Source organism: Nematocida major, assembly GCF_021653875.1.
Source record: "Nematocida major strain JUm2507 chromosome Unknown 2406, whole genome shotgun sequence".
Lineage (NCBI taxonomy): Eukaryota > Fungi > Microsporidia > Nematocida > Nematocida major.
Genome location: NW_025952948.1, coordinates 63,377 through 86,412, shown reverse-complemented (window position 1 = coordinate 86,412; position 23,036 = coordinate 63,377). Strand labels below are relative to the sequence as shown.

The following is a 23,036-nucleotide window of genomic DNA, read 5'->3' as shown; positions in this document are numbered from 1 at the left end:
TTTGCAAACCTGTAGAAAACCAACTATCCCTGGTTTGTCTTTGGCCCAGTGCGGGTGTGCGCATAGGCTTTACTCCGGGCGTCCTCTAGCGTGCTCGGAGCATCCTGCCGAAACTCCTGCGCGCATAGAAGACGGCTTTACGCAGAGCCGCACCACACAGCCATTGCAAAGACAAACCAACAAAGCCGTTCTATGCAACATTTTCGTGCCAAAAGCGCGCGTTCTGCACCCAAATAGCCAGAGCCCCTCCAAATACGCGCTCTCGGTTTTCAACGTATGCAGTATAGTGTAAGACATTTATTTAACTTCCGCAGCTGAGGCAGTCTCCGTCAATTGGACAGCTGGTTGGCGTTGGCGCTGCCTCCTTCTGGAGGTAATCCTGGGCCTGCTGCTTGTCTACCGTGAACTTAATCGCAGCCTGGGAAGGCTTTGTTCGCAGGTAGTAAGTTCCTGTCTTCAAGCCCTTCTTCCATCCGTAGAAGTGCATGCTTGTGAGCTGTGCAAACGTGGGTGTGGCTATGTGTATGTTCATAGACTGGCTCTGGTCAACATATGCTCCTCTGTCGGCGGCCTGATCAATAACTGCCTTCTGCTTGATTTCCCAAACAGTTTTGTAAAGCTGTTTTATGTTGTCAGGTATGCTTGGAATGCTCTGTATAGATCCCTCGTGCTCGATGATGATGTTTTTCATCTCGGGCCCCCACAGACCCAGGTCTGCCAGGTCCTTGACCAGATGCGAGTTTACGATCTGGAACTCCCCGGAAAGTGTTCTTCTCGTGTATATGTTGCTTGTGAATCCCTCAAAGCACTCGTTGAATCCCAGTATCTGCGAGGTTGAGGCGGTTGGCATCAAAGCCACAAGCAGGCTGTTTCTGACTCCGTGCGCGGCAATCTTCTCCTTAAGGCCCTTCCAGTCCCACATGTCAGACGGCTGCACGCCCCACATGTCGTACTGCAGAACTCCCTGGCTGACTGGGCTTCCCTGGTACGACTCGTACGGGCCAAACTCCTTAGCAAGCTCGTTAGACGCCTCAAGGGCTCCGAAGTATATGGTTTCGAAGATCTTTTTGTTCAGCTCTGCTGCCTCTGGGCTTTCAAACGGATACCCCATAAGTATGTATACGTCTGCGAGGCCCTGCACCCCCATTCCTATAGGCCTGTGCTTAAAGTTAGAGGTCTTTGCCTCTTCCAGCGGGTATCTGTTAACATCGATGGCCTTATTTAGGTTTCTGGTGATTGTTTTTGCGACCTCCTTAAGCTTTCCAAAGTTAAACACGCCCTTCTCCAGGTATGTTGGCAGGGCGAGAGAAGCGAGGTTGCAGACGGCGATTTCATTCTGGTCTGTGTACTCCACTATTTCTGCGCACAGGTTACTGCCCTTAATAGTCCCCAGGTTCTTCTGGTTGCTCTTCTTGTTGCAGCTGTCTTTGTACAGGATGTAGGGCACTCCTGTCTCAATCTCTGCTTCGAGAATGGCCTTCCAGAGCTTTCTTGCAGGCACAACCTTCTTCTCCATCTCCGGGTCGCTCTCGTACTTAGCGTAGAGCTCTTCAAACTCCTCCCCGTACACTTCGTGCAGGCCCTTCGCGATGTTTGGGCAGAAAAGCGACCACTGTCCGTCCTCCTCGACTCTCTTCATGAACAGGTCGGGCACCCACAAGCCCAAGAAAAGGTTCCTGGTTCGCATCTCCTCCTTCCCTGTGTTCTTTCTCAGGTCCAGGAAGTCAAACACGTCCATGTGCCACGGCTCCAAGTACACAACGATCGATCCTGGGCGCTTGTTTCCGCCCTGGTCAACGTACTTTGAAGTGGCGTCAAACACTCTCAGCATAGGCACTATTCCATTCGAGTGCCCAAACGTGCCCTTAATGTACGATCCGCTGGCCCTTATATTGTGGATGTTCACTCCGATTCCGCCTGCGCTCTTCGAAATCAGCGCGCACTGTTTGAGCGTGTTGTATATTCCCTCAATGGAGTCGCTCTGCATTGCCAGGAGGAAGCAGCTCGACAGCTGCGGGGCTCTGGTTCCGCTGTTAAACAGCGTGGGCGTGGCGTGTATAAAGTGCTTTGTTGACATAAGCTCGTACGTGTGTATGGCTGCGTCGATGTCCTCTCTGTGGATCCCCAGGCTCACACGCATCCACATGTACTGCGGCCTCTCCACTATAGCTCCGTTGGCTTTCAGAAGATAGGACCTCTTCAGAGTCTTAACTCCAAAGTATGAGAACTCAAAGTCTCTCTCGTTCACAATTGCAGCGTCCAGCCTATCGCCATGCTTTTCCAGGAGGGCCATGATCTCTGGCGATATCACTTCTGTCTTCACATCTGTCCCCGCAAGCACTGCGTTAAACAGAAGCTTCATTGCCTCTGAAAACTTTTTTGGCGTGCTTTTCTGGAGAAGGGATGCCTCTATTCTTCCCGCGAGCATAGAGTAGTGCGGATGATTGGTTGTCATATCAGCTGCTGTTTCCGCCACAAGTATCCCTAGCTCGTGCGTGGTCATGTCATCACATACCCCCATGGTAACCTTCTCAACCAGCTCGTTTATCTTAATGAATGTTGAATCTAATCCCGTTGCGAGTGCTTTTAAATAGTCCAATAGAACCTCTGGGTTGTATTCCACCCTGGCTCCGTTTTTCAATATTGTCCTTTCCCTTGACATTATAAGCTGGGGTAAAAATAAATTCACTTTCATAAATTCTGGTTATGAATTACGAGTGGTACGAGAGCAGAAGCACCGCCACTATACGAGTCTTCCTAAGTGAAGGCGAAACTCCACTATCCGTGAAGAAAGAAGGAGGCACGCTGGTAGTTGAAACCTCTTTGAGTGCGCACAGAATATCGATAGTCCACGCGTACGAAGTGGGTGCGCACAAAGCAAGCAGCAAAGTGCTTGAGATCATCCTGCAAAAGCCCGAGAGCAAGAAGTGGGGAAGCCTCCAGGAGACTCCGCATCTTTCCTTCGAGAGGGCGAAAGAGGTGAAGCCAGGTGCAGAAACCCTGTCAAACGACCCAATTCTGAACATGTTTATGGAGGTGTATGCAAATGCCCCGGAAAGCGTGAAGCAAGAAATGAACAAGTCATTCTACGAGTCGGGCGGAACAGAGCTGAGAACGCACAAGAAGGATGCAGACGCCCTTGAGAAGAAGCGCAAAAAGTAGTCGGCCAGGAAAGAGCACGAGCAGGCATTCGCGCAACTGCCACAAAACAAAGGGTGAAAGGGTATAAAATAAAGAATATGCTGTAATGTGATCCTGCATGCTTTTTCCAAGGAAATTTACTAAGTCCTAGCGCGCCTGCTGTGGATTGTGCGCGCTAAATACAGGCCAGCTTTGGCTTTCCTAGGCAGGGCGAGTGTCTATCCTGTGCTTGGTTCTGTAAGGGGGTCTATGCTGGCAATTACTATGTCTGTGTTCACTCTCGAGAGAATCGAAAAGTGCGGCTCAGACACGTTTTTAATCAGGCCGTTTGGGAGCCTGGGGATCAGGAAAACTATGCGCTTTATCATTGTAAGCAGCCTGGGGGTTACTGTGACTCTTTCTGACGGCGGTTTTGGGGAGTCCGTTATAACGGTCACAATGTCCGTTGAGTCAATAGTCGGCGACTCCGGGAATATGGAGGCAATGTGCCCGTCCTCGCCTATCCCCAGAAAGGCCAGATCCACCTTCGCGTTCTGGAGAAGCTCTTTGTACTCGCCAACCATTTCCTCGCGAGAGAGTGCTGTATTGTAGGGGTGCACAGTCCCAACGCCCTGCAGGAACCTTTCAGCGTCCTTGTAGTTGCTGAGAGGGTCTGCAAGCGGAACAAGACGCTCGTCTGCGAAGAAAACGGTCCACTCTTTCTTGTCCAGCTGGCTAATAGTGGCGCATTCCAGTATTCTGAGTATAGACCCTCCAGAAATCAAAAGGGTCAGGGGCTTTTCACTGTACACAAGGAGCTCCTTATACACCACTGTTTCTAGGTTGCTCACAGCTAGCTTTGTTTTCATAAATACAAGAACAAGTATTTTTTTTATGTCTGACACAAATACGATTAAAACTGATCCAGAAGGCACTTCTGTTGACCTAGCCCCAAACCAGCCTGCAGATGTTCCCCACCCGTGCATATCGTGCGGGGGTGCTGGCGTGCTTCGGCTGCTGATTGTTCCGGACATGTTTTTTTCGGACTCACTAATAAGCACATTTACGTGCTCCGAGTGCCCGTTCCGAAACAAGCAAATAGACGAAATGCATCTTTCTGAGAAGGGGGTCAGAATAAAGTGCAGGCTGAACAAGCCCGAAGACCTGCGAAGGTATCTGGTCGTGCCTTCTGGTGCGCGCGTGTCTATAGACGCGGGGGAAAGGGGGGTTTCATCCCAGCAGCCAGAAGACACTATTGTAACAGTGGAGTCTTTTATTAGAAACATTTTCGAGAAGCTCATATCCATGGGAAGCATGCCAGAAGACAAAATAACGGAAGAAGAGCTGGCAGGCCTGGAAGAGTATGCGGACATAGCAGCCTTCCTGCAGAAGTCCATGGACGACCTGGACGTAACTCTGAGCATTGAGGACCCGAAAGGCGCTGCGCGCGTAATGCCTGTGGGAAGAAACATGCAGACAACAACCAAAGGGCTCCCGCTGGAGTACTTCAGAGACGGGGTGGTTGAAATCGAGGAGTACGAAGTGAGCCGCAGCGCCCCAGAGGATGCTGGAAGCAGGAGCAGCCCGGAAGACCCAGAGCAGCCAGAAACAAGAACAGAGTGAGCATGTGCTGCAGCACGGCCCGGAAAGCAGTAGTATTAAGACCCAGCGCGGGAGCTTGCATTTTTGCCGTGCAGTTTTCGCGTTCTCCCATGAAACGGGCGCGGCAGATCTGGGCGTGGAAATAAAGCATTTAGAAGGCCGTGTTGAACACATCTTTGGAGTTTGGGCTTAGATTAGAACTCTTCGAATTTCCACCGACTGGGCATGTCTGTATATTCGCGGGGCGTGCCAATATTTTTTCAGACCGCGAATGAACGAAGGAGAAGACAAAAAAAGAAAAATATGCGAAAACGGGGTTACAATTGAGGGCGGCGCCTTCTACAATCCGGCACAGATGTTCAACCGGGCGCTTACCATAAAAATCATAAATCAGTTTATCCAGGAAGGGCAGCGGCCAGGCGTGGTGCTTCTGGAGTGCATGTCAGCAACTGGGCTCCGGGGAATCCGGTACGTAAAAGAAATATCCGGGGAAAACACAATTGTGATGAACGACATATCGGAAAGGGCCTGCGAAAGCATAGTGTCGAACTGCCTGCAGAATGGGGTGCCTGCAGAGCTCAATAGGGTGGTCTCGTCCGGGAGAAGCTCGGTTGAGGTGCGCAATGAAGACTGCAGAGTGCTTATGCTGAGCAGAAAGAGGGCGTTTGACGTGATAGACGTAGACCCGTTTGGAACGTGTGCGCCGTACATAGAGACGGCGATTGAGGGGCTTGCAGAGAACGGGCTCCTGTGCGTTACGTCCACAGACTCGAAGGTCCTTTGCGACAAGCCCCCCGAGTCGTGCTACAAGTACTACGGATCGGTCTCCATGAACAACTCGCACGCCCACGAGACGGCGGTGCGAATAGTCTTGTCGTACATATCGAGAACTGCGGCCAAGCTAGGGCGGCGCATAACTCCCCTGGTCAGCCTGTCCATGGACTTCTTCATTCGGGTCTTTGTTCAGGTGTCGTACGACAAAAAAGGCTCAACGGAAACCCTGCTGAAAAACCAGAACTACTTTATATGCGCATGCATGAACAAGAAGGAGCAGCCAATCCTGCAGAAAGAGCCGAATAGGGAGGTGTACAAGCACGTGAAGGCCCCTGCCTCCACCACGTGCAGGATGTGCCAGCGAACTTTCAGCATGTACGGGCCCATTTGGAGCGGGCCTCTTCACAGCAGAAAGTTCCTGGACGGAGTCATTGCCGGAATAGACCGTGCGGACATATCCAGCAAGACGGGCGGTGTCAAAGAAACAGCGTACACTGAGCCGCAAATCAACCGGAGGATACACGGAATGCTTTCCATGGCCAGGGACGAGCTAGACAGCGTGTTCTACTACTCGATTCCGACAGTCGCGTCAATACTCTCGTTTCCTGTGCCGCCGTTCCCCATGCTCATTTCATTCCTGCACGCAAACGGCCTTGCGGTCTCTCTAACGCACTGCAAGCCCAACGCCATAAAAGTCGACGGAGCAGTTGAGTACGTCTACCTCTCCGTGATTTTGTACTACAAGAACATTCGCCCAAGCGTATACGCAGTTTACGAGGACAGGCTGCAGGGAAGGCGCGCCGATGTAGAGAAGAACACGCACAATCTGATGGTGTATCTGGAAGAGTTTGCCCAGAAAAACAGCGTGCAGGAGGTTTTTGAGGTTGACGAAAAGGCTTCCGAGCTTACCTCCAAAAAGTACCTGAAATTCCAGGACAAGAGCGGGCTTGGGTGGGGGCCCATGAAAAGATGACGGGGAAAGAGCAGGCAATGCCCGCATAACCCGAATCCTCTCTGGACGAGGCCGGGGTTTTGCCATGCCCGGATTTGTGCCATAGAAAGACAGGGCGCACGCACAGTGCAGCAGGCCTTTAAAGCCCGCAGAAACTTTGTGCAGAGCCATGCGAAGAAATTGAATAAATCGGCAGAATAGAAAGAGCGCAGCGCATTCTGGATATGTTTGGGCGAGAGGTGCACAGGAAATGGCCGAATTCAAAGGGAAGTGTGCCAAGGCATTTAATAATGTTGTTTTTGGAAATTATTTTACACATATGCAGAAGAGAAGGTATAGAGAAGAGGTGCTGGAAAGAAGAAATCCGATAGAAGAGCGGCTCCCAACTCCAGAAAGGGCGTGCGAAATAGCCATAAAAAACGCACGTCTGCTGACAAAAGAGGAGCTGGAGCTCATAACCACCAAAATGCCGTACGGCGAGTACTTCAGAAGATACTATGAGGTGGCTCTCAAGGAGAAAATAGCGAAGGGGCTCTTTGATTGCATATGGTACTCAGAGAGAAGTATGTGGCTGCTAAAGTCGCACACAGACCGTTTCATGGAGTTTCGAGACTTCATGGCAAACACGCAGCAAAGCATTCGGCTGGACGCCTCAAACAAAGAGGTTCTTCTGCAGGGCGAGCTATTCGAGAAGTACAGGGCGGAGGAGGTTGATGCCTCCGCTGTCGTTGTGCTTAAGTGCCTGAGGGAGACCACTAGTGTCAAAGAGCTTATGCAGGGCATTGAGAGCGCAGTCCACGTGGACGAGTGGGAAATGGCGCAGTCGGAGGACCGAAACGAGTACAGGAGAACCGTCTACATGCGGGCCAGCGTGGGAGCGGATGAGCTTAAGGAGAAGATGGGGCCAGATGCACTCGCCAACGTGATTGTAACGCAGCGGTTTTTGCCCACTTCTATAAGCGGAAAGCCCGTCCGGGAGACAGGGCGGCAGTTCTCGGATAAGTACGTTATGGGCGAAACAGCGAGGCAGTGCAAGTCCATTCTCGGCCGAATGTCTGAGCTGTTCGGAGTTCCTGACGTGAGCACGACGGTTGCTTCGCTCGAGGCGAGGGTTTCCCCGCACGAGGTTGGCGACTTGTACGTGCTGGCGCTCAGGAAAATATTCAACTTCTGCTACTACTGCGGGCTGAAGTACGACTGCCCCTATGAGATGGTCCTTAAGTGTGGGCTTTTCCACCTCCGGAGCACAAGCGTCTTGGACGACTCTAACCCAATAGAGCACGCGCACAGGATGAAGCCGTTTGAAATCGACAGAATGGGGTATTTGGGGGGCATACCCAGAAGCATAGACATTCGGAAGTTTTGCAGCAGTAAGACCAGAGAAGAAATAGAGTGCAGATACTGCGAGAAGAAGTTTGAAAGCATGGAGTTCTTTGAAAAGCACTTGGAAAGAAAGAACCACCACGCGTACGAGGCGTATGTAAAACAGCATGCAATGCTTATAGAGTGCGTTAGCACGCTATGCTACCAGCTGATCAACAACATTGAGAAGCGGCATAAAAGAATCCCAAACGACGTTGCTGACCTGATGTTCTGCAAAGAGGAGGTGCCTGTGAAAGAGGTGGATTACAGTAATTTAGACAAAAAGTATCCAATATTGGAAGGGTACATGCCCATTATGTCCGAAGACTTCGACGGGGATGAACTATAAATAGGATAAATAAAATGCACAGCAGCAGACATTTCCTGGGTTTGGCGGATAGGGCGATATTTTGCGCTTCTGCAGGGCGGAATGTGCACAGCCAGAGCGCTGGGAAACTTTCGCACTTCCGCTGAAAATTCTCTGGAGCTGAAAATGCCCCGAATAACCCGACTTCTGAGCCTTTAAACTTGTTTATTTATGGCCCAGGAAAGACACTAGCGGCCCGAGCGAGGAGAGGTGCTCACACAGTTCCCAGCGAGAGGGGATTATTGTTAGTGTTTGCTTCGGGCACAGCACTTACTTGGACTTTTATGGGATTGTTCTCCAGCATGCTTTTGTCAACAGACTTCAAAATGGCGTCCAGCTCTTTCTTCATGTCCACGTTGTGCATCGTGGAGAGGGTGGTGCTTATTTTGTTGTACAGCTCGGCAAGCTTCAGAGTGCAGTCTCTGTTCATATTTCCAATTTGCGTCTCTTTGTCGAACACTGTTTGAAGCAGCTTTATAATGGCGTTTTTGTTCTGGTTCAGAAGATCAAAATAGCTTTTGTGCATGCGGTTGGAGAGGAGGCGCGTGTCTGTTTCGGGGGCATCGCCCCACTCCAGGCCGAGAACTTTCGCTTCGTGCTCCAAACTTGCACGGATCGTGGAAATTGCATTGATTATAGACATCCCGTGGGACTTGTAGAGATAGTCGCTTATTTTCTCTGTGCGGTTTTGGTGGATTGCATGCGAATTGTCCCGGGCTTCTTTCTTGATGTTCAGCTCGGAGATGGCATTTCTAAAAAGCGCGTAGAAGTCCAAGTCGTGCATGCCCGTTTCATTCTTTATCCCCGCCATAAGCGTGTCTATAACATAGAACGTGGTCGCGTTTACGTGGAGTTCTGCGCTGCTTGCCTGGATTGGGAACCCGTCTACAGCCAGGGCCAGCGTACTGGGGATGTCTTGCACGTTTTCGGTGACGGCCACCTTATAGCACACCGCCATGACATCAAGCAGCGTCTTTAGCAGATTCGGCTTTATGGCTTTGCACTTCTGCTGGTCGTCAATGGCCTGCCTGCTCTTAAACAGGGCGTTCATAAAGAGATTGAAGTATGCGGAAAAAAGGTTCTCGTTCTGGATTATTTCCTCTTCTTTGTTGGCTGGGTTCTTTCTCTTGTACATAAGCATGCTCGAAAAGTCGTCCATTAGGTTTGTCTCGGCGCACATCCCCGGGGAATTTCTTATTTCCTCGCTTATTTTTTTGGCGACTTCGTTATAGCATTCTATGTACTTGGAGGGATTCTGGAATCCGTACCTGTTTATGTAGACCTGCGTGTTTTCCTTTTGTGTTTCGTTGCCGTGCCTGCCCTCATAGTGCACCTTCGCATTGATGGCAGAAATGACCAGGCCTGCGTCTCTGACGTCCTGCTGGCTTATAGTGTTTGACTCTATTCGGGCGTCCAGCGCGCGAGAAAAGTTAGACAGGCGCATCACAGTGCTGTCGCTGAGGGAGTCGTCCAAAGAAGGATTTTTCAGCCTTTCAGGGCTTTGCAGGCTGCCCTGCGAGTCTTCAAGCACTTTGCTCGCTATGATTTTGGTTGACAGCTTTCTATGGGCGTGCTCCGCCAGAAAATTCAAGCTTGACAGAAGGGAGATTATTCTGTGGTGGGTGGCCCCGTACCCAGGGTTGTCAAACGCGGCAGTTTTGTCTATGCTTAATACCACATCCTCAAGGGCCAAGTTTGTGTTTATGAGCACATTTGTGTAGTTTTTGTACAGCGTATACACGTTTTTCCAAAATGTTTTAATCGAGGGAATTTTACGCACAAGCGTGTAGTAGTTTCTTTTGCATTGCGTGTACTTGTCCTGGAACTGCTGGGCCTTCTTTTTTAGAGCATCCAGCCCTGAAATTTTGACGCCGTGGTTTTTCAGGTACAAAACGGTGGGATCCGTGTTGACAAAGTACAGTATCGACTCTACCTTCATGTATATGCTCATAAGCAAATACTCAAAAATAAGGTTGTTTCTGTTAAAGACGTTCTTCTTATAGGAAAGAAGGGCATTCGCATTCATCGACTGCATGACCATAGGGGAGGGTGTAGTGACGTTTTGGGCTCTTTGGGCGTAGCCTTCCTCTGAGTACTCCACAAGAATGTTTTGGTACGCGTGGTTTAGCTCGCTCTTGTACGTGGAAATGTACTCCTTAAACGTGTTTATGGTGTTGTACGTGTCGCTGTACTGCCGCATTAGGTTTCCCTTGTGCACGGTTGTGAATATTAGAATAATGTTTTTTATGTCAAACAGGGGCATGGGCTTGTCTTCTATGTAGTGGAAAAGCTGGTCCTTTATCCTCTGAAGATCAGATGCTCGGGTTAGTATCTGCTTCTTTTTAGCACTGAGGTAGGATGATTTCTTCACCGGCAGGAAGATTTTGTTGTTTATTGGATGCAGCTGCTCCAGAATGTGCAGAATTTCTTTTTGTCGCCTCAAGTGTATGATAAACATGGAATACGCCTGCGGCATTTCAACGTCAATTAGAACCAGCGGGTTGTACTTGTTGTATGCACACTCGCCTGGCACCATCTGCAGCATGTGTGTGTTGAATATTATGTCAAGCCGAGACTCTGTAATAATGTTGTTTATTGGGGTGCTGTATGTTTTCAGCATCTGATCGCTTGCATGATCCCTGCACTCCACGGGCATTTTTGCCTTTTCTGCCGAAGAAGTCTCTGCAGTGCTCATGGGCAGGTTTAGTATAAAGTATGTCAGCCAACCCAGAAGAAACAGCATAAAATACATAAAGCGCGTCAAGTGCATTCTTTTGTTCTTGAGCACAATAATAAATACAAGAAGCATGCTGGGATTGATATGCGATTTCCACGTTTTGATTTGGGTTACCCAGATGCTGCTGGGATTTTCGAAAAAATGCCTCTTTCCAATAGAGACGCACACGAAGAGTGAGAATCCTCGGGCTTGACCGGACACCTTCCTGCTCTGCCGTTTTCCGGCACTGAATTGCACTGCATTATTCAGGCTATGGTTTCTGTGATGAGAACTGTCAGTTTTCCAATTGCATTTAAAATATTCTAAACTAGGGACATTGTAAATATCTTTATAATAGCATTTTTTTACAAAATTGACAATGCATCTTAGCAAATATTGCCTGAAAAAACTTAAAAACCAGTTTAAATATGCGAATGAATACGCCAAGAATTTTCTGGTGTACAAAATAAGTAAGAAAATGCGCATTCCCATGGTGCTGGACGTTCTCTACAACATTGTCCTGTGCGTGCTTATTTTTTCGGCCATGCTAGTCGGTATATATTTTTTCTTCGGGTCTCTCCCACTGTATGCGTACATGGCCGCATACATGGCTGTTCGGCCTAAGGCACTGGAAGCATACGACGGCCTGGTAGGAAACTGGATATACGTCGGCACAATTGTTTTCTGCATTTTCTTTGAGCTGTTCGCACATTTTACAGTGTTCAGGGTTTTAATTAAAAGCTACTACAAGTCTGTCGTTCAGACCTCGACGCTGAACCACATAGGGTCTCTGCTCTTCTACTTTAGCTGTGTGTATCTGGGCCTGCTCCTGAGCTGGGTGTTTGTGGACGTGCTGGGAGACCTGCTAGACCTCCTGTCCATCAAGGAGCTTAGCGGACAGATTGGCTTGGCGTGCATCTCCTTGTGTTTGATCATCCTCGTGGAAAACGAAGCCAAGGGCGTGCACCGCCGGATAGCAAAAAGTACGGACAGACCGTTTGCTCTAATTCTGTACCTGTGCATGGTCTGGGCGGTCCTTCCCATGCTGGTAATTTGGTTTGCAGTCGACTTTGGAATTCCCCTAACAGCATACCTCCTGGAAGCTGCCCGGCACGAGATCAAAGAAATATTTGCGTAGAAACAGCTAGAACAATAAATAAACACAAGCTCTCCGGCCCGCCTCTGCCAAAATTCGCGCATATTTATCTTAGTATTTACTGATTGTATGGCCTCGCTGAATCTATATTAGGCTGCGCATTAGTCCCACTGCCTCTGGGCTCTGCACAAGCACTGCCTTCTCCATCCCGCACGAAGACGCAGCCAGAAACGGAAACTCACTTTCCGAGGCAATTACGACCGGCGACTCTCCCTCTCCCTCCGCAGGCAGAGTGCACGCGCCAACCAGCGCATCCGGCACAAGAGAAATTCTGTACACGCTCCCTTCGCGGGTGAGAACGGCCAAACTGTCCGCTCTTTTCACCAGCGAAAAACTCGCCCTCTCCAAGGCCACGACAGCGGACGGAAGCTCGAGTGTAAGCACTTTTTCCATGTGCCCCCCGACCTTTTTCAGCAGAGAAACTGACCCTTCCTCCTCCTGCGCATGCCCCACGAGAAAATAGTCTTTGTTGAAAGCCGCAAAAACTTTCTGCTCGCTCTTTGCTCTGTCAATGTATGTTGCCTGCGGCTGCTTGAGCTCTGTGTCTGGCGCGTACAGCCTGATCCGGGCGAGTGAGTATTCCACCAGATACGGCTTCTTTATCGCGCACCGGGACTCTGGCACGCCTGCACATTTTCCGGGCATTTCCAGGCCTTTTCTGCCCACCCTGTACGTCTGCAGGCCCTTCGTGGTGTTGCAGTACAGGACGCCTTTATTCCTGTACAGCGACAGAATCCCCGTCTTATTCAGAACTGCTCTGTCTATCTCCTGCAGGGCTGCGCCCCCAACCTCCAGCAGCACCAGCACAGCCCCGTCCTCCGTGTTTATCCCCAGAGCCACGCGCCCGTGCAGTCTCACTGTGTGCACTGAGTTCGCTCCCTCGTAGGTTATGCTCCCCAGAAGTGCCGCTGAAGAGATGCTGTACAGAGACGCGACAATCCCGTTCGGGCGCCCCAACTCCACGGCTTCCTTCACGGATATGCTCCTGCTTTTACTGCTAAGAACGAGCATGTACTTGTTTTCAAGTGCGACAAAGTCCAGCACGTCCTTATGCGGGACTTCTTCCGTGAGCGCGTACTCGCACGCGGTGTCTAGCCTGTACTCCTGCAGGGTCTCCTCTCCCGTCTCTCTATCGTGCACATGCATCACCAGGACATCTCGCCCGTGCACGCACGCAACTCCCGAGCCCCCGACTGGTTCCACGTACTCGGCGCACATCTCGCCTGTCCTATGCCTGTACACAAGCAGGGTGCTATTCATCGTGTTCACGAGCAGTCCTCTTTCTGTGTGCCTGATGTTCCTAAGAATAACGGATCCAGCGCATATATTCACTGCATCCCCGCCTGCACTCATGCACCACAGGCTTCCGTCGTGCTTGTGCACCAAGTACGTGGAGTCCTCTACCCGCACCACCGCCCGGCCAAAGAAGGGCAGCTTTTCCTGTGCCTGCGTTTCCACGTCTATGGCCACGGAGTCTTCTGCATTTCCTATTACAGCAACTCCCCGGTGCATGCTCAGCGAATACGCTGCGTGCTCGCCCAGGCTTATTCTCTTTCTCTTCGCACAGCTCCAAAAGTACGTTCCCGCTGCGGCCGTGTACAGCAGCCCATCTCCCTGCATGTCTGCCTGCAGGATTGCGTCTTCGTGCATGTGGCCTGGCGCGACTTTCTTCACATTCTCTGTTTTCTTTTCGTGCCCGCAAAAAAGGCAGTTCTCCTGCAGGACTCTCCCGCTGTACCGGCAGACCAGGCCAGACCTTGTCACAAAAACGGCCGCTCCCTCCTCGAACGCAAAGGAAACCACCTCCACCTCCACGCCAACAGGCTCTCCTGCCTCTCCCTCCTGCCGGATCTCGGAGCCCTCCAAATATTTTATGAACGTGTACTCTTTGCTTGCAAGTATCTGGACAGGCTTTTCCCGAACCACGGTCTTTCTTGTTGGGGTCTTTCGGAGCTGCCTTCTGATTTTTCCGACCATGTGCCGAGTTGCCTCGCTCTGCAGGGCGTACAGCGGCACAGTCCCGAACTCTGGCACTGCTTTTATGTGCGTAATTGGGCCTGCCCTTCGCAGCACGCGGACTTCTCCGTCCTCGCAGATTCCGACCTCTCCCTTTCGGTTGTAGATGTAGAAGGCGTCTGGCGCCCTCACAATTCCCTCGGTCACTATGCACGCTGTGCCAATGTACTTCGTGATCCTGAACTCCTGCGTGTCCAGCACGCACAGCTCATCCGACAGGCCGCTCATCAAAAACGTCCGGCTGGAAAGGCTTACTCCTGTCCGCACAATAGACTCGCCAAAGCTCATGCTCCTCCGCTGGTTCTCCTGCCCGTATATGGAGAGAGTCCCTCTTTCCACAGCTATGAATCCCCCGCTCTCTACGCTGAATATTTTGTACACGTTCTTGGAGACGGCCACCTGCCCCAGCTCCTCAAGGACGCCTTCCATGCCCATCCTCCTCACCACGTTTTGCTCGCACGACGACAGGAGAAGCACAAAAACCAGCTCTTCCCCCTGGGCAATGTCCATCGCCAGGATCTGGTGGCCGTACGGCGTGTATCTGGCCACCCTTTTTCTCTCCACATCGCACACAAGCACTTCGTTCTCCGCGTGTATAAGCAGCCGCCCGCTTTTGTACCAGGCACAGATCACCTGCACGCCCTCCAGATCTACTTTCATGATTTCCTGAAAGTCGGTTGCCTCTTTGTGCACAAGAAGTATGCTTTCGCTGGTGATTGCATACACCATGCGCCCGTCTGATGCAGTCCACTTAATCCTTCCCTGCAGCTTCACTTCATGACTGTTCTCTAAAAATAGGACATAGTTGCTTCCTGCTAAATAAAAAGAATCTGCCCATCCGCAGCACTTCACCGCCGGGGAAGCACGCACTTGTTCCAGAAAAAGGCCCTTCATGTCGCAAAAAAAAACTTGCTATTTATGAAAGCGCTTGCCGTGCAGAAACAAGACAGGCCAGACGGGGCCATAGATGCAGTATTTTACGAAAACGCGACCAGAGGCGTATACTCTCTCTTTGCACACGATAGTCCTTTTTCCAAAGTTTCCATCGAGTCGGAAAAAGACTTCTCCTTCGTTGAGAAGAAGCTCGAGGGGATTGTCCAGTGCGTTGTAGCACCGCATCCTCGCCTCTCGTACATGTTTCACGTGCAGTACATCTCTGCGCCTTGCAGTGCTTTTGACGTCTACACAGACGCAGTAACGGCACTCTCCGTTCTGATGGTCCATGCCGGGATAGAGGCCACGGACACGCTTGTCCCGTACGTGAAAGAGTTCCCGAACGGGTCTGTGTGGGTCTGCAAGAAGTTCTTCAAAAATGAAATTGTGTCTATGAAGACATCGGGGCTTCTTTCCAAGAGCGAGGCCGTTATGGCTGCAGAATACATCCCCAACCAAGAGCTTTCCGGGGTCAAGAAGTTGCTGGGCCTGCTTTAATATTACGAGAAAATAAACATAGACGGATTTGTTTGAATTACTTTTTTCATGGTCCAGGAGAAGCAGAGCTGGCTTAAAAATGTCTTTGACTCAGAATACTTTGTTTTTTGGATGGCGCTAACATGCTTATCCAGATACAAGGAGGAAGCGGTCCATCAGTATTTGTGCTACAAGATGTTTCAAACCCGGAGGAGCGAAGCCATGATATACTACCCGCAGCTGTTTAACTTAATGCTCGTGGAAAATGGCCATCTGTGGAACAGGCCTATATTCCGGCTGCTGTACAAAATATCCAGAAAAGAGAAGCACTTTGCAGCTACGCTTGCCATGTACTCCGTCTCGGTCTCAGACTCGTATGCGCCCTCCCAGGAAAAATACAGAATATGCATGGGCTTTTCGCGCGCAATCCTGCACAAGAAAATGCGCTGCCCCAAGCCCAGAAAGATGCCGAAAAAAAGCACTCTGTACACGAGGTATCTGAAGATGACGTACGGCTCAAAAGTGGGGATGTCTCCCGTGGACAAAATGCTGGAGCAGCAGAAGCAGTACTACATGCTGCCAGACCGGGTGTGTGCAAAAAAGAGGCACAAAACCCCGTCGCTGGAGTCCGCCATTGCTGCGCTGGTCTCGGGCCTGGCCTCTGTCGTGGACTTTTCCCAGCACAGCTTCCTAGTCGACGTGGCGCACGCGAATAGAGCCATTCCAGCGGCCCGGGCTGTGCACACGAAGGAAGCGGAGATGACGCAAGCCCAAATGGTGAGAGAGTCTGGCGAGGCGTGCTTCATAATGAAGCTAAACGCGGTATCGAACTCCCTCATTCCGATTCCCAAGGCCATGCGGGACCAGGCACTTTCGACCGAGCTGAACCTATTAAACCTGTACCTGCCTGAAGACGTGTGCCTGTCCATACTGTGCCCGGGAAGCTGCAAGCACCGGAACATCCTCTCTCTTTCGGTGGAGCTGTCCAAAACCCTGGACTCTGCCACGCGGGCCCCCTTTATGCTGGTCTTTGAAACCTCCCAGGAGGCTAACATTCCCCGAAAGATTGAAGCGGTTGAGTCTCCGTCCCTGTACGAGGGAAGCACGTGCGAGGAGAAAAAAGACAGAAAGCAGGAGACAAAAGAGAGAATTTTCAAAACAGCCATAAAAATACTCGGCGGCCTGAAAGAGCTCGACTCCAGTGCGCAGGTGGATCTGGACATTTTGTCGATCAAGACTCGGGTGATTAGAAAAATATACAACATGCACACTCCGCAGTACATTGCGCCTTCCGGGAGCAAATTCTCCGAGGAGTGGGGCGAGGCTGTGAGTGCTGCACGAAAGCACTCTGTGTACAGGGACTTGCCCACCTGGGGGCTGAACTCTCTAATTGTGAAGACGGGCTCGGACATGAAGCAGGAGCAGCTTACGTCGCAAATACTCAGCATAATAGAGAGCATCTGGGCAGGCGACAGGGTCGAGCTGTGCCTGAATCCGTACAAAACCCTTGTCACCGGGAAGGGCTCTGGCCTGATAGAAACCATTTTGGGGGCCAAGTCAATCCACCAGATAAAAGTGTACCTGAAAGAGAAAGGCCTGCCCCAGAACCTAATAGAGTACTTCCGGGAGAACTGGGGCAGCAAGCTGGAGGAGGCGCGGGAGGTCTTTTTCAAGAGCCTGGTGGCGTACTCTCTGGTCTCGTACATACTTCAGATAAAAGACAGGCACAACGGAAATATTCTTATAGGGAACAACGGTGCGCTGTTCCACATTGACTTTGGGTTTGTGCTGGGGTCTCACCCAGGGTTCTACTCCGTTGAGTCTGCGCCCTTCAAGTTTGCTCTGGAGTATGCGGAGGTTGCAGGGAAGGACCGAATGGAGACGTTCAAAAACCAGTTTCTGAAGGGGTTTCTGTCCCTGCGCAAACACATGGACCATATAATTATACTTGTGGAGAGTGTGGCCAAGTCTGGCGGTATTTTATCAATCACGCACGCCTCTGTCCACTCGCTCAGGGACAGATTCCAGCCAGGCCTTACAATTGACGAGTTTTCCGAGCACGTTTCCGAGATTGTGGACCGGGGAATGAAAAACGTCTTCACAGACATATACGACTCCCTCCAATACTACACGCAAGGATACTGCAAGTGAGACCGAACAGGCATAAATAAACGCATACCCCAAATCCGCCTTGGCGCCCTTAGAGGCAGCCCGAACTCTGGGCCTGTGCTTTGCGGCTGCGAGGAGTCCGCGCATTTCCGTACATCGCTACTATTCTTGTTATTGTTGATTTTATTATTTCTGCGAGCGCCCTCTGCCTATCCTATGCTGCTTTATGTGCTGTCCTGCGCTCACTTTTTTTGAATAACATTGAAGATCTCCATTCTCTCTTTCTCTGGGAGCCCCATCCAGGCTGCATGCATAACTGTGCCTGGCGCCGAGTTGCACACGCCCTTAGCGTAGTTGAACGGGTCAATTCTGTCCAAAGGCGTCTCAAACGAAGGGTCCTCATCGAAGCACTCCATTCCCCCGTAGCTTTCCTCGTCCTCATTGTACTCGTCCTCTCTCTTGAGGGCCTCTCTCCTGGCAAGTGCTGCCGGCATTCCCTTAATCGCAAAGGCAAACACGCTCACGAGCAGGTCTCCCTGCATCTGCGCCGGGAGTGTTCCCTCGCCCTGGGACAGCATCATTCCCGAGAAGAGAAGCAGAAGCTTAAGGTCGTGGACTCTTTCAAACTTCTTGTGCTCTGCCTTAATAGTGTCCATGAGGAACGCCACGTGCCCCCCCTTCTGCAAGACATTCACCGAGAACCCGGGCATGACAATGACCGAGCACAAAAGCACCTCAACTGCCGAAATCAGGGACACTGGCGTCTCCAGCATCTCCTTATCGGAGAGAACCAGCTGAATCGATGCCTCAATAACTGTGCCAAATCCATTCCCGAGGAGGTGTCCCATATTCAGGAGAATGCTCTCGAGTATCCTGCACAGGTACGGGAAGTCGTACTCCAGTATCACGCCCTGCATCATATCCCTGAGAATGGCAAAAATTGGCTCTACGTACGCGCACATTTTCTCGCATCCGTACGTGATGAAGTTGTCGAGCACTGCCGAGACTTCGCTGATGTAGATGGCCAGCGTATCCCCCGGCAGCTTCAGCATCACATCCAGCGCCTCAAACATCCCGTCCACGGACTTCATCGTGTACGAGGCCACGACCAAAAGCGAGAACAAGTCCGGGAAAAAGTCCGGGTGCGTGCTTCCGACCTGAACGGTCATTTTTATAACCGGCTCTATCAGCGCCCTGATTCCCTCCGGGTTCTTTTCCAGCGCCTCAATCAGCGTGGTTATTGTTCTGACGTATCCATCGAGGACTTCGTACTTTTCCTCTGGCTCGCCCTCTCCGCTGTCGTCCTCTGCGTCTCCAAGCAGCTGTATGACTGACGCGCATATTGCCTGAACAATTCCCGGGGCAAACTGCAGGGTTTCCTCCGTGCACAGCACAATAACGTCCTCAAGTGCTGTCGCCAGTGCCTCAATCTGCACCTTATTTGCAAGGTCCAGCAGCAGCTTCACAAAGTTCGGGATTGATGCGCGCAAGCACTGCCTCATCTCTTCGTTTGCGAGGATGTTTGGGAGGCAGAGAATGCTCTCAACGGACACCCCAATCTCCGGCGACTCGACTCCTGCGAGGAACGGCCTCAGTGCTGCTGCAGGCATGTCCACGTAGTAGCTGAAGTGCTGCAGCGTGGAGAAAGCTGCGTACTGTATAATTGCGTGCGGTGCTGAAATATCGCTAATAACCATGTTCATTGCGTCCTGGTTCTTGCTGAAGTATTTTCCAGCGACCTTCAGGAGCACGAGTCCTCCAAACCTCAGGCGGACTGCCTCCTGTGCGGGGTATCCTGCGACTTCTCTGAGGAGTGTGCTGACAATGAGGGCGCTGCTCTCCCCCGTGCCTCCCGCCTTCTTCACAATATCCAAAAACAGCTCGCTGGCTATTGTGTCTGCGTTCTTTGTGTACTGCGCCTCTATCTCTCGCATGAAGTCTATCTGGCACGCCTCCCAGGAGCTTTCCATCGTCTCTGTGAGGGAGACTGCGGGGAGTATGAACCGCGTTACAATTGAAAGTGCGTCTCTTTTAACGATCTCCCACCCAGCAGGCTTTCCAACGACATTTCTGATGAGGTCGAACGCCTGTGCCTCCACTCTCTCTGAGGCCTTTGTCTGCGTGTACATGTCGAGAATTCTGACTGCGTTCCCGTAGAGCACCTCCAAAACCTCTTTCCTCTCGAATATGGCGAATGCCGGGAGGTCCTTCTTCTTCCGGGTCTTCTTGAGGAGGCCGTTCAGCACGACCAGCGACCACTTAACAGGCGCCACGAACTTGTACAGCGTGTTTATGGTCATTTCAATCACTGAGATCAGGTTCTGGACGAACTGCGGGGTTTTGAACGCGTTCGGAATCATGTAGCTCTCGCACGAGTGCCCAAACACCTTCATGGCGAGCCCTGCCGTTTCCGCGTCTCCTTCTTTCGCGGCGTTTGCCAAAATGGAGAGAATCGGGACTCCGAGCGTGTCAAAAATCATCTCAAACTCCTTCTCTGCCTTGTACTCCTCCACGAAAGCAATGATCACCCTGTTCAGAATTTTCAGCCCGACCTCCACGGCTCTTTTCTCGCTGCTCGCTATGAACGCGCTGACCTTCTCCATAATCGGAGCCCACTGATCCGCCTGCTCCTCCTTCAGGATAAACTGCAACGCGGCAAGAAGATGCTTCTCCCCGTCCTTGGACGAGCTGAGGAGAATCCCTGGAAGCTCCTTAATAATGCTGTGCTTGTCAAATCCCTCCAAGCTCCAAAACTTTTCCAAGTATCTTCTGAAATACGAAGCTGCAAACATTCTAACAGCTGGCTCTTGGTCCTTTGCTGATAAGTGCAACAGCGCAGTTAAGAAGCTAGGGTTCCTGCTGATCTCCTCAAGTTGTTTCTCCGCGACTCTTTTTGCATCCATGTCTGGTTTCATTGACATGAGAATGCATTCTCGTAAGTTTGCTTCTGGATATACTGTCATATTTACGGGGGTAAATTTTTTTGCAATTTACGCATGAATTGCTTCAGTGTGGACAGATTCAAGGAAGAAGCCTTTGACGTGAAGGAGCTGCTGGAAGAGGTCTACGAAGAGTGCAGGCACAAGGGGGCAGGTGTCTGTGATGTTGTGATTGCAGAGCTTGAAAAGATAAAAGAGGCTCTATCCTACAAGGAGGAAGAGCTTAGAGAGCAGAAGGTGCACTTCTCTGGAAAATCGCAAATAGAAGAGCTAAGCAATGCCCTGTCCTCTATTGAGATGTCTCCGTACAGCCTTGAGTTTACAAAAATATTTTCTGAAAGAGACCGGCTCTTAAAAAGAGAAAGGTATACGGAGTACTTGGCGTCTGCTGAAAATGGGTCTCTGCTTAGGGATGCCCAGACCCCTTCAGACCTCGTGGAAATAGCTGAATTTGTGCAGTTGGTGATACAAGAGGCTGGGCAGGACGAAAACCTCGTGGAGGGCGAGAGCTTTTTGGGGGGGCTGGCTTCCTCCATTCCAGAGGCTATTTCCTCCGCTGTTTCTCTGGTTGCTCCTTCCGGGCCTGTCGAGGGAAGCTCTTCGGGGGAGCCTGCGAGTGCTGGGGGAGTGCCGAATTCGGTGATTGCGAGTGGGTCTGTGCCTGAGGGGCGAGGGCCTGTGCTGGAAAGTGCGCCAGGCGGGGGCAGGGTCTTGACGCGGAGTCTTCTAGGCCGGCTGGAGGGGTACAAAAGGAAGCTTGCACGCCTTGCAAAGTCTACGTACAAAGAGGCCGTGCAGAGCGAGAACATGGAAATGGCGAAGAAGGCAGCTGCTTTGTGCCGCGTTCTGGGGATGCATGCGTATCCGATTGAGCATCTTGTGAGCACGCAGAACGCGCCTTCTTACAGCGCGCCCATTCTAACGGAGCTGGACCTCCTGAAAGAGAACGCCCTGCAAGAGATGGTGCGGCACTTGGCAAAGGTGCAGGAGCGCATGGAAAATGCAGCATACCTTATAAAAGACCTGATAGTTGGCAACCAGTACCTGCACAAAAACAGCGTGAGCGCAGAGGCTTTTGACGCAAACGAGATATTTGTGCTGATCAAGAAGCTTCTGGAAAGCTCGTTTGCGCCTGTTTTGGAGGCAATCGAGGGGTCTGACGACCCGCTGGAGTATCTTATTGCGGTGGAAACAGTGTTTTCGCACATGGCTCTGCTTAGGGGCAGGCTGTGCTCGATAGTGCCCTGCATAAAGGACCGAATGCAGACATTCTCGGTGCTGAGCGTGCCAGAAGACGAGCTGCTCAAGAAAGAGGCCGAGGCCATACACGTGGTGGTAAACGGGCTGGTGAAGGCAGTTGTCTCGGGGAAGAGCGTGCTGAAATACCGGCTAAACGGAGAGGTCATTACGTCTTTGAAGAACCCAATTGAGGCTGTGTTCAGGTACACGGCGGTGTGCAGCAAAACCTCGTTGCGCAGTGGGCGGCTGGGGTACAGCAGTAAAGTGCTGGACACGCTGTATAAGTCCCAGCAGGGGGGGTTTACTGCTCTGCTGGACGCTGTTTTTGGCCGAAAGTATGTTCCCTACTTGGGCACGGCCATGCATCTGAACACGTATATATGCATTAAAAACTTCTACAAAAAGCTGTGCACGCCCGCAAACAGCGAGTCTATTTCCAAGGCCCTCGTGCAGCTAAACGCGTGCGAGTCGGAAAGAAGCAAGAACATATCCACGTTTGAAATGTCGTATCTTGTGGAAAAGTTTGAGGAGCTGCTTGTTGAGGCCAAGGCGCAGGAGACTGTGCTTCTTCTGAACGAGGCTTTTCACCACATTGAGGACAGCCCCATTTTTGGCGCAGTTGCAAAGGAAACCCTCCAAATTCTGTACACTAAGATAAGAGAGCGCGCATTCACGCGCACCCACATTCAGGACGTGAAGAATATTCTAGAGTACATAGACTCGATCCACCGGCCACTGAAAGGCCTGAAAACGGGCGTGGAGAAAAAACTCAAAAACCTGAAGGGTCTTCTAGAGGCTGTCTTTGTCGATGCCTCCGACGTAGAGCGCATATTTGACCTGGTCAAGGCCTCGGAGGAGGAGAAGTCAATTATTCTGCGGCTCAGGGAAAGAGTAAAAGCGTAGTGTGAAATAAAATATTGTCCATCTCTTTAGAAAAATGTACTCCTTTTATTTGCATTTCTGGCGTGCCAGAAGGCCCCCAAAATCGAGCCCGAAATATGGAAAAAAAGCACCGCAGAAGCAGGCTCTATCCCCGCGCGGCCGTGCCTCAGAAGCCCACACAGCGCAAGGCAGAGCTGCTTGCGCGCTTTCCAGGAAGTTTGAAACTTTTCGCTGGCATGTCCACGAAAACCCGAACTCCGAAAGCAGGCTGGGCTCTTAAATTCTCCTCTCGGAAAGCCGTGTGCTTGCCAGATGCGGCAAAACCTAGAACGGCGCATTTAAGCGAAAAGAGTGCTTTGTGTAAATCCAGCTCGTTTATGCCGAGCATTTAA

At 51.2% G+C, this 23,036-nt stretch overlaps 13 protein-coding genes across 13 annotated transcripts; 8 read left to right on the top strand and 5 right to left on the bottom strand.

Annotated features, from left to right (window-relative positions):
* Positions 1–301: 301 nt before the first annotated feature.
* Positions 302–2,662, bottom strand: NEMAJ01_1495 (ribonucleoside-diphosphate reductase subunit M1; the record flags this gene model as incomplete). The annotated part of the gene is made up of 1 exon (XM_047915333.1): positions 302–2,662. The coding sequence occupies one exon, from the start codon at positions 2,660–2,662 to the stop codon at positions 302–304; it is 2,361 nt and encodes a 786-aa protein (XP_047771290.1).
* A 44-nt stretch (positions 2,663–2,706) lies between these two features.
* NEMAJ01_1494 (suppressor of G2 allele of SKP1) lies at positions 2,707–3,162 on the top strand (the record flags this gene model as incomplete). Its single annotated transcript, XM_047915332.1, has 1 exon — positions 2,707–3,162. The coding sequence occupies one exon, from the start codon at positions 2,707–2,709 to the stop codon at positions 3,160–3,162; it is 456 nt and encodes a 151-aa protein (XP_047771289.1).
* Positions 3,163–3,359: 197 nt separating this feature from the next.
* Positions 3,360–3,989, bottom strand: NEMAJ01_1493 (6-phosphogluconolactonase; the record flags this gene model as incomplete). The annotated part of the gene is made up of 1 exon (XM_047915331.1): positions 3,360–3,989. One exon carries the CDS (start codon positions 3,987–3,989, stop codon positions 3,360–3,362), a length of 630 nt encoding a protein of 209 aa, XP_047771288.1.
* Positions 3,990–4,014: 25 nt separating this feature from the next.
* NEMAJ01_1492 (zinc finger protein) lies at positions 4,015–4,743 on the top strand (the record flags this gene model as incomplete). The annotated part of the gene is made up of 1 exon (XM_047915330.1): positions 4,015–4,743. The coding sequence occupies one exon, from the start codon at positions 4,015–4,017 to the stop codon at positions 4,741–4,743; it is 729 nt and encodes a 242-aa protein (XP_047771287.1).
* A 250-nt stretch (positions 4,744–4,993) lies between these two features.
* Positions 4,994–6,469, top strand: NEMAJ01_1491 (tRNA (guanine26-N2/guanine27-N2)-dimethyltransferase; the record flags this gene model as incomplete). Its single annotated transcript, XM_047915329.1, has 1 exon — positions 4,994–6,469. The coding sequence occupies one exon, from the start codon at positions 4,994–4,996 to the stop codon at positions 6,467–6,469; it is 1,476 nt and encodes a 491-aa protein (XP_047771286.1).
* A 298-nt stretch (positions 6,470–6,767) lies between these two features.
* NEMAJ01_1490 (uncharacterized protein) lies at positions 6,768–8,159 on the top strand (the record flags this gene model as incomplete). The annotated part of the gene is made up of 1 exon (XM_047915328.1): positions 6,768–8,159. One exon carries the CDS (start codon positions 6,768–6,770, stop codon positions 8,157–8,159), a length of 1,392 nt encoding a protein of 463 aa, XP_047771285.1.
* Positions 8,160–8,391: 232 nt separating this feature from the next.
* On the bottom strand, positions 8,392–10,947 carry NEMAJ01_1489 (uncharacterized protein; the record flags this gene model as incomplete). The annotated part of the gene is made up of 1 exon (XM_047915327.1): positions 8,392–10,947. The coding sequence occupies one exon, from the start codon at positions 10,945–10,947 to the stop codon at positions 8,392–8,394; it is 2,556 nt and encodes an 851-aa protein (XP_047771284.1).
* A 325-nt stretch (positions 10,948–11,272) lies between these two features.
* NEMAJ01_1488 (uncharacterized protein) lies at positions 11,273–12,031 on the top strand (the record flags this gene model as incomplete). Its single annotated transcript, XM_047915326.1, has 1 exon — positions 11,273–12,031. The coding sequence occupies one exon, from the start codon at positions 11,273–11,275 to the stop codon at positions 12,029–12,031; it is 759 nt and encodes a 252-aa protein (XP_047771283.1).
* Positions 12,032–12,133: 102 nt separating this feature from the next.
* NEMAJ01_1487 (uncharacterized protein) lies at positions 12,134–14,959 on the bottom strand (the record flags this gene model as incomplete). Its single annotated transcript, XM_047915325.1, has 1 exon — positions 12,134–14,959. One exon carries the CDS (start codon positions 14,957–14,959, stop codon positions 12,134–12,136), a length of 2,826 nt encoding a protein of 941 aa, XP_047771282.1.
* Positions 14,960–14,983: 24 nt separating this feature from the next.
* On the top strand, positions 14,984–15,496 carry NEMAJ01_1486 (uncharacterized protein; the record flags this gene model as incomplete). The annotated part of the gene is made up of 1 exon (XM_047915324.1): positions 14,984–15,496. The coding sequence occupies one exon, from the start codon at positions 14,984–14,986 to the stop codon at positions 15,494–15,496; it is 513 nt and encodes a 170-aa protein (XP_047771281.1).
* A 48-nt stretch (positions 15,497–15,544) lies between these two features.
* NEMAJ01_1485 (phosphatidylinositol 4-kinase B) lies at positions 15,545–17,626 on the top strand (the record flags this gene model as incomplete). The annotated part of the gene is made up of 1 exon (XM_047915323.1): positions 15,545–17,626. The coding sequence occupies one exon, from the start codon at positions 15,545–15,547 to the stop codon at positions 17,624–17,626; it is 2,082 nt and encodes a 693-aa protein (XP_047771280.1).
* A 200-nt stretch (positions 17,627–17,826) lies between these two features.
* On the bottom strand, positions 17,827–20,547 carry NEMAJ01_1484 (importin-7; the record flags this gene model as incomplete). The annotated part of the gene is made up of 1 exon (XM_047915322.1): positions 17,827–20,547. One exon carries the CDS (start codon positions 20,545–20,547, stop codon positions 17,827–17,829), a length of 2,721 nt encoding a protein of 906 aa, XP_047771279.1.
* Positions 20,548–20,580: 33 nt separating this feature from the next.
* On the top strand, positions 20,581–22,665 carry NEMAJ01_1483 (uncharacterized protein; the record flags this gene model as incomplete). Its single annotated transcript, XM_047915321.1, has 1 exon — positions 20,581–22,665. One exon carries the CDS (start codon positions 20,581–20,583, stop codon positions 22,663–22,665), a length of 2,085 nt encoding a protein of 694 aa, XP_047771278.1.
* Positions 22,666–23,036: the final 371 nt, after the last annotated feature.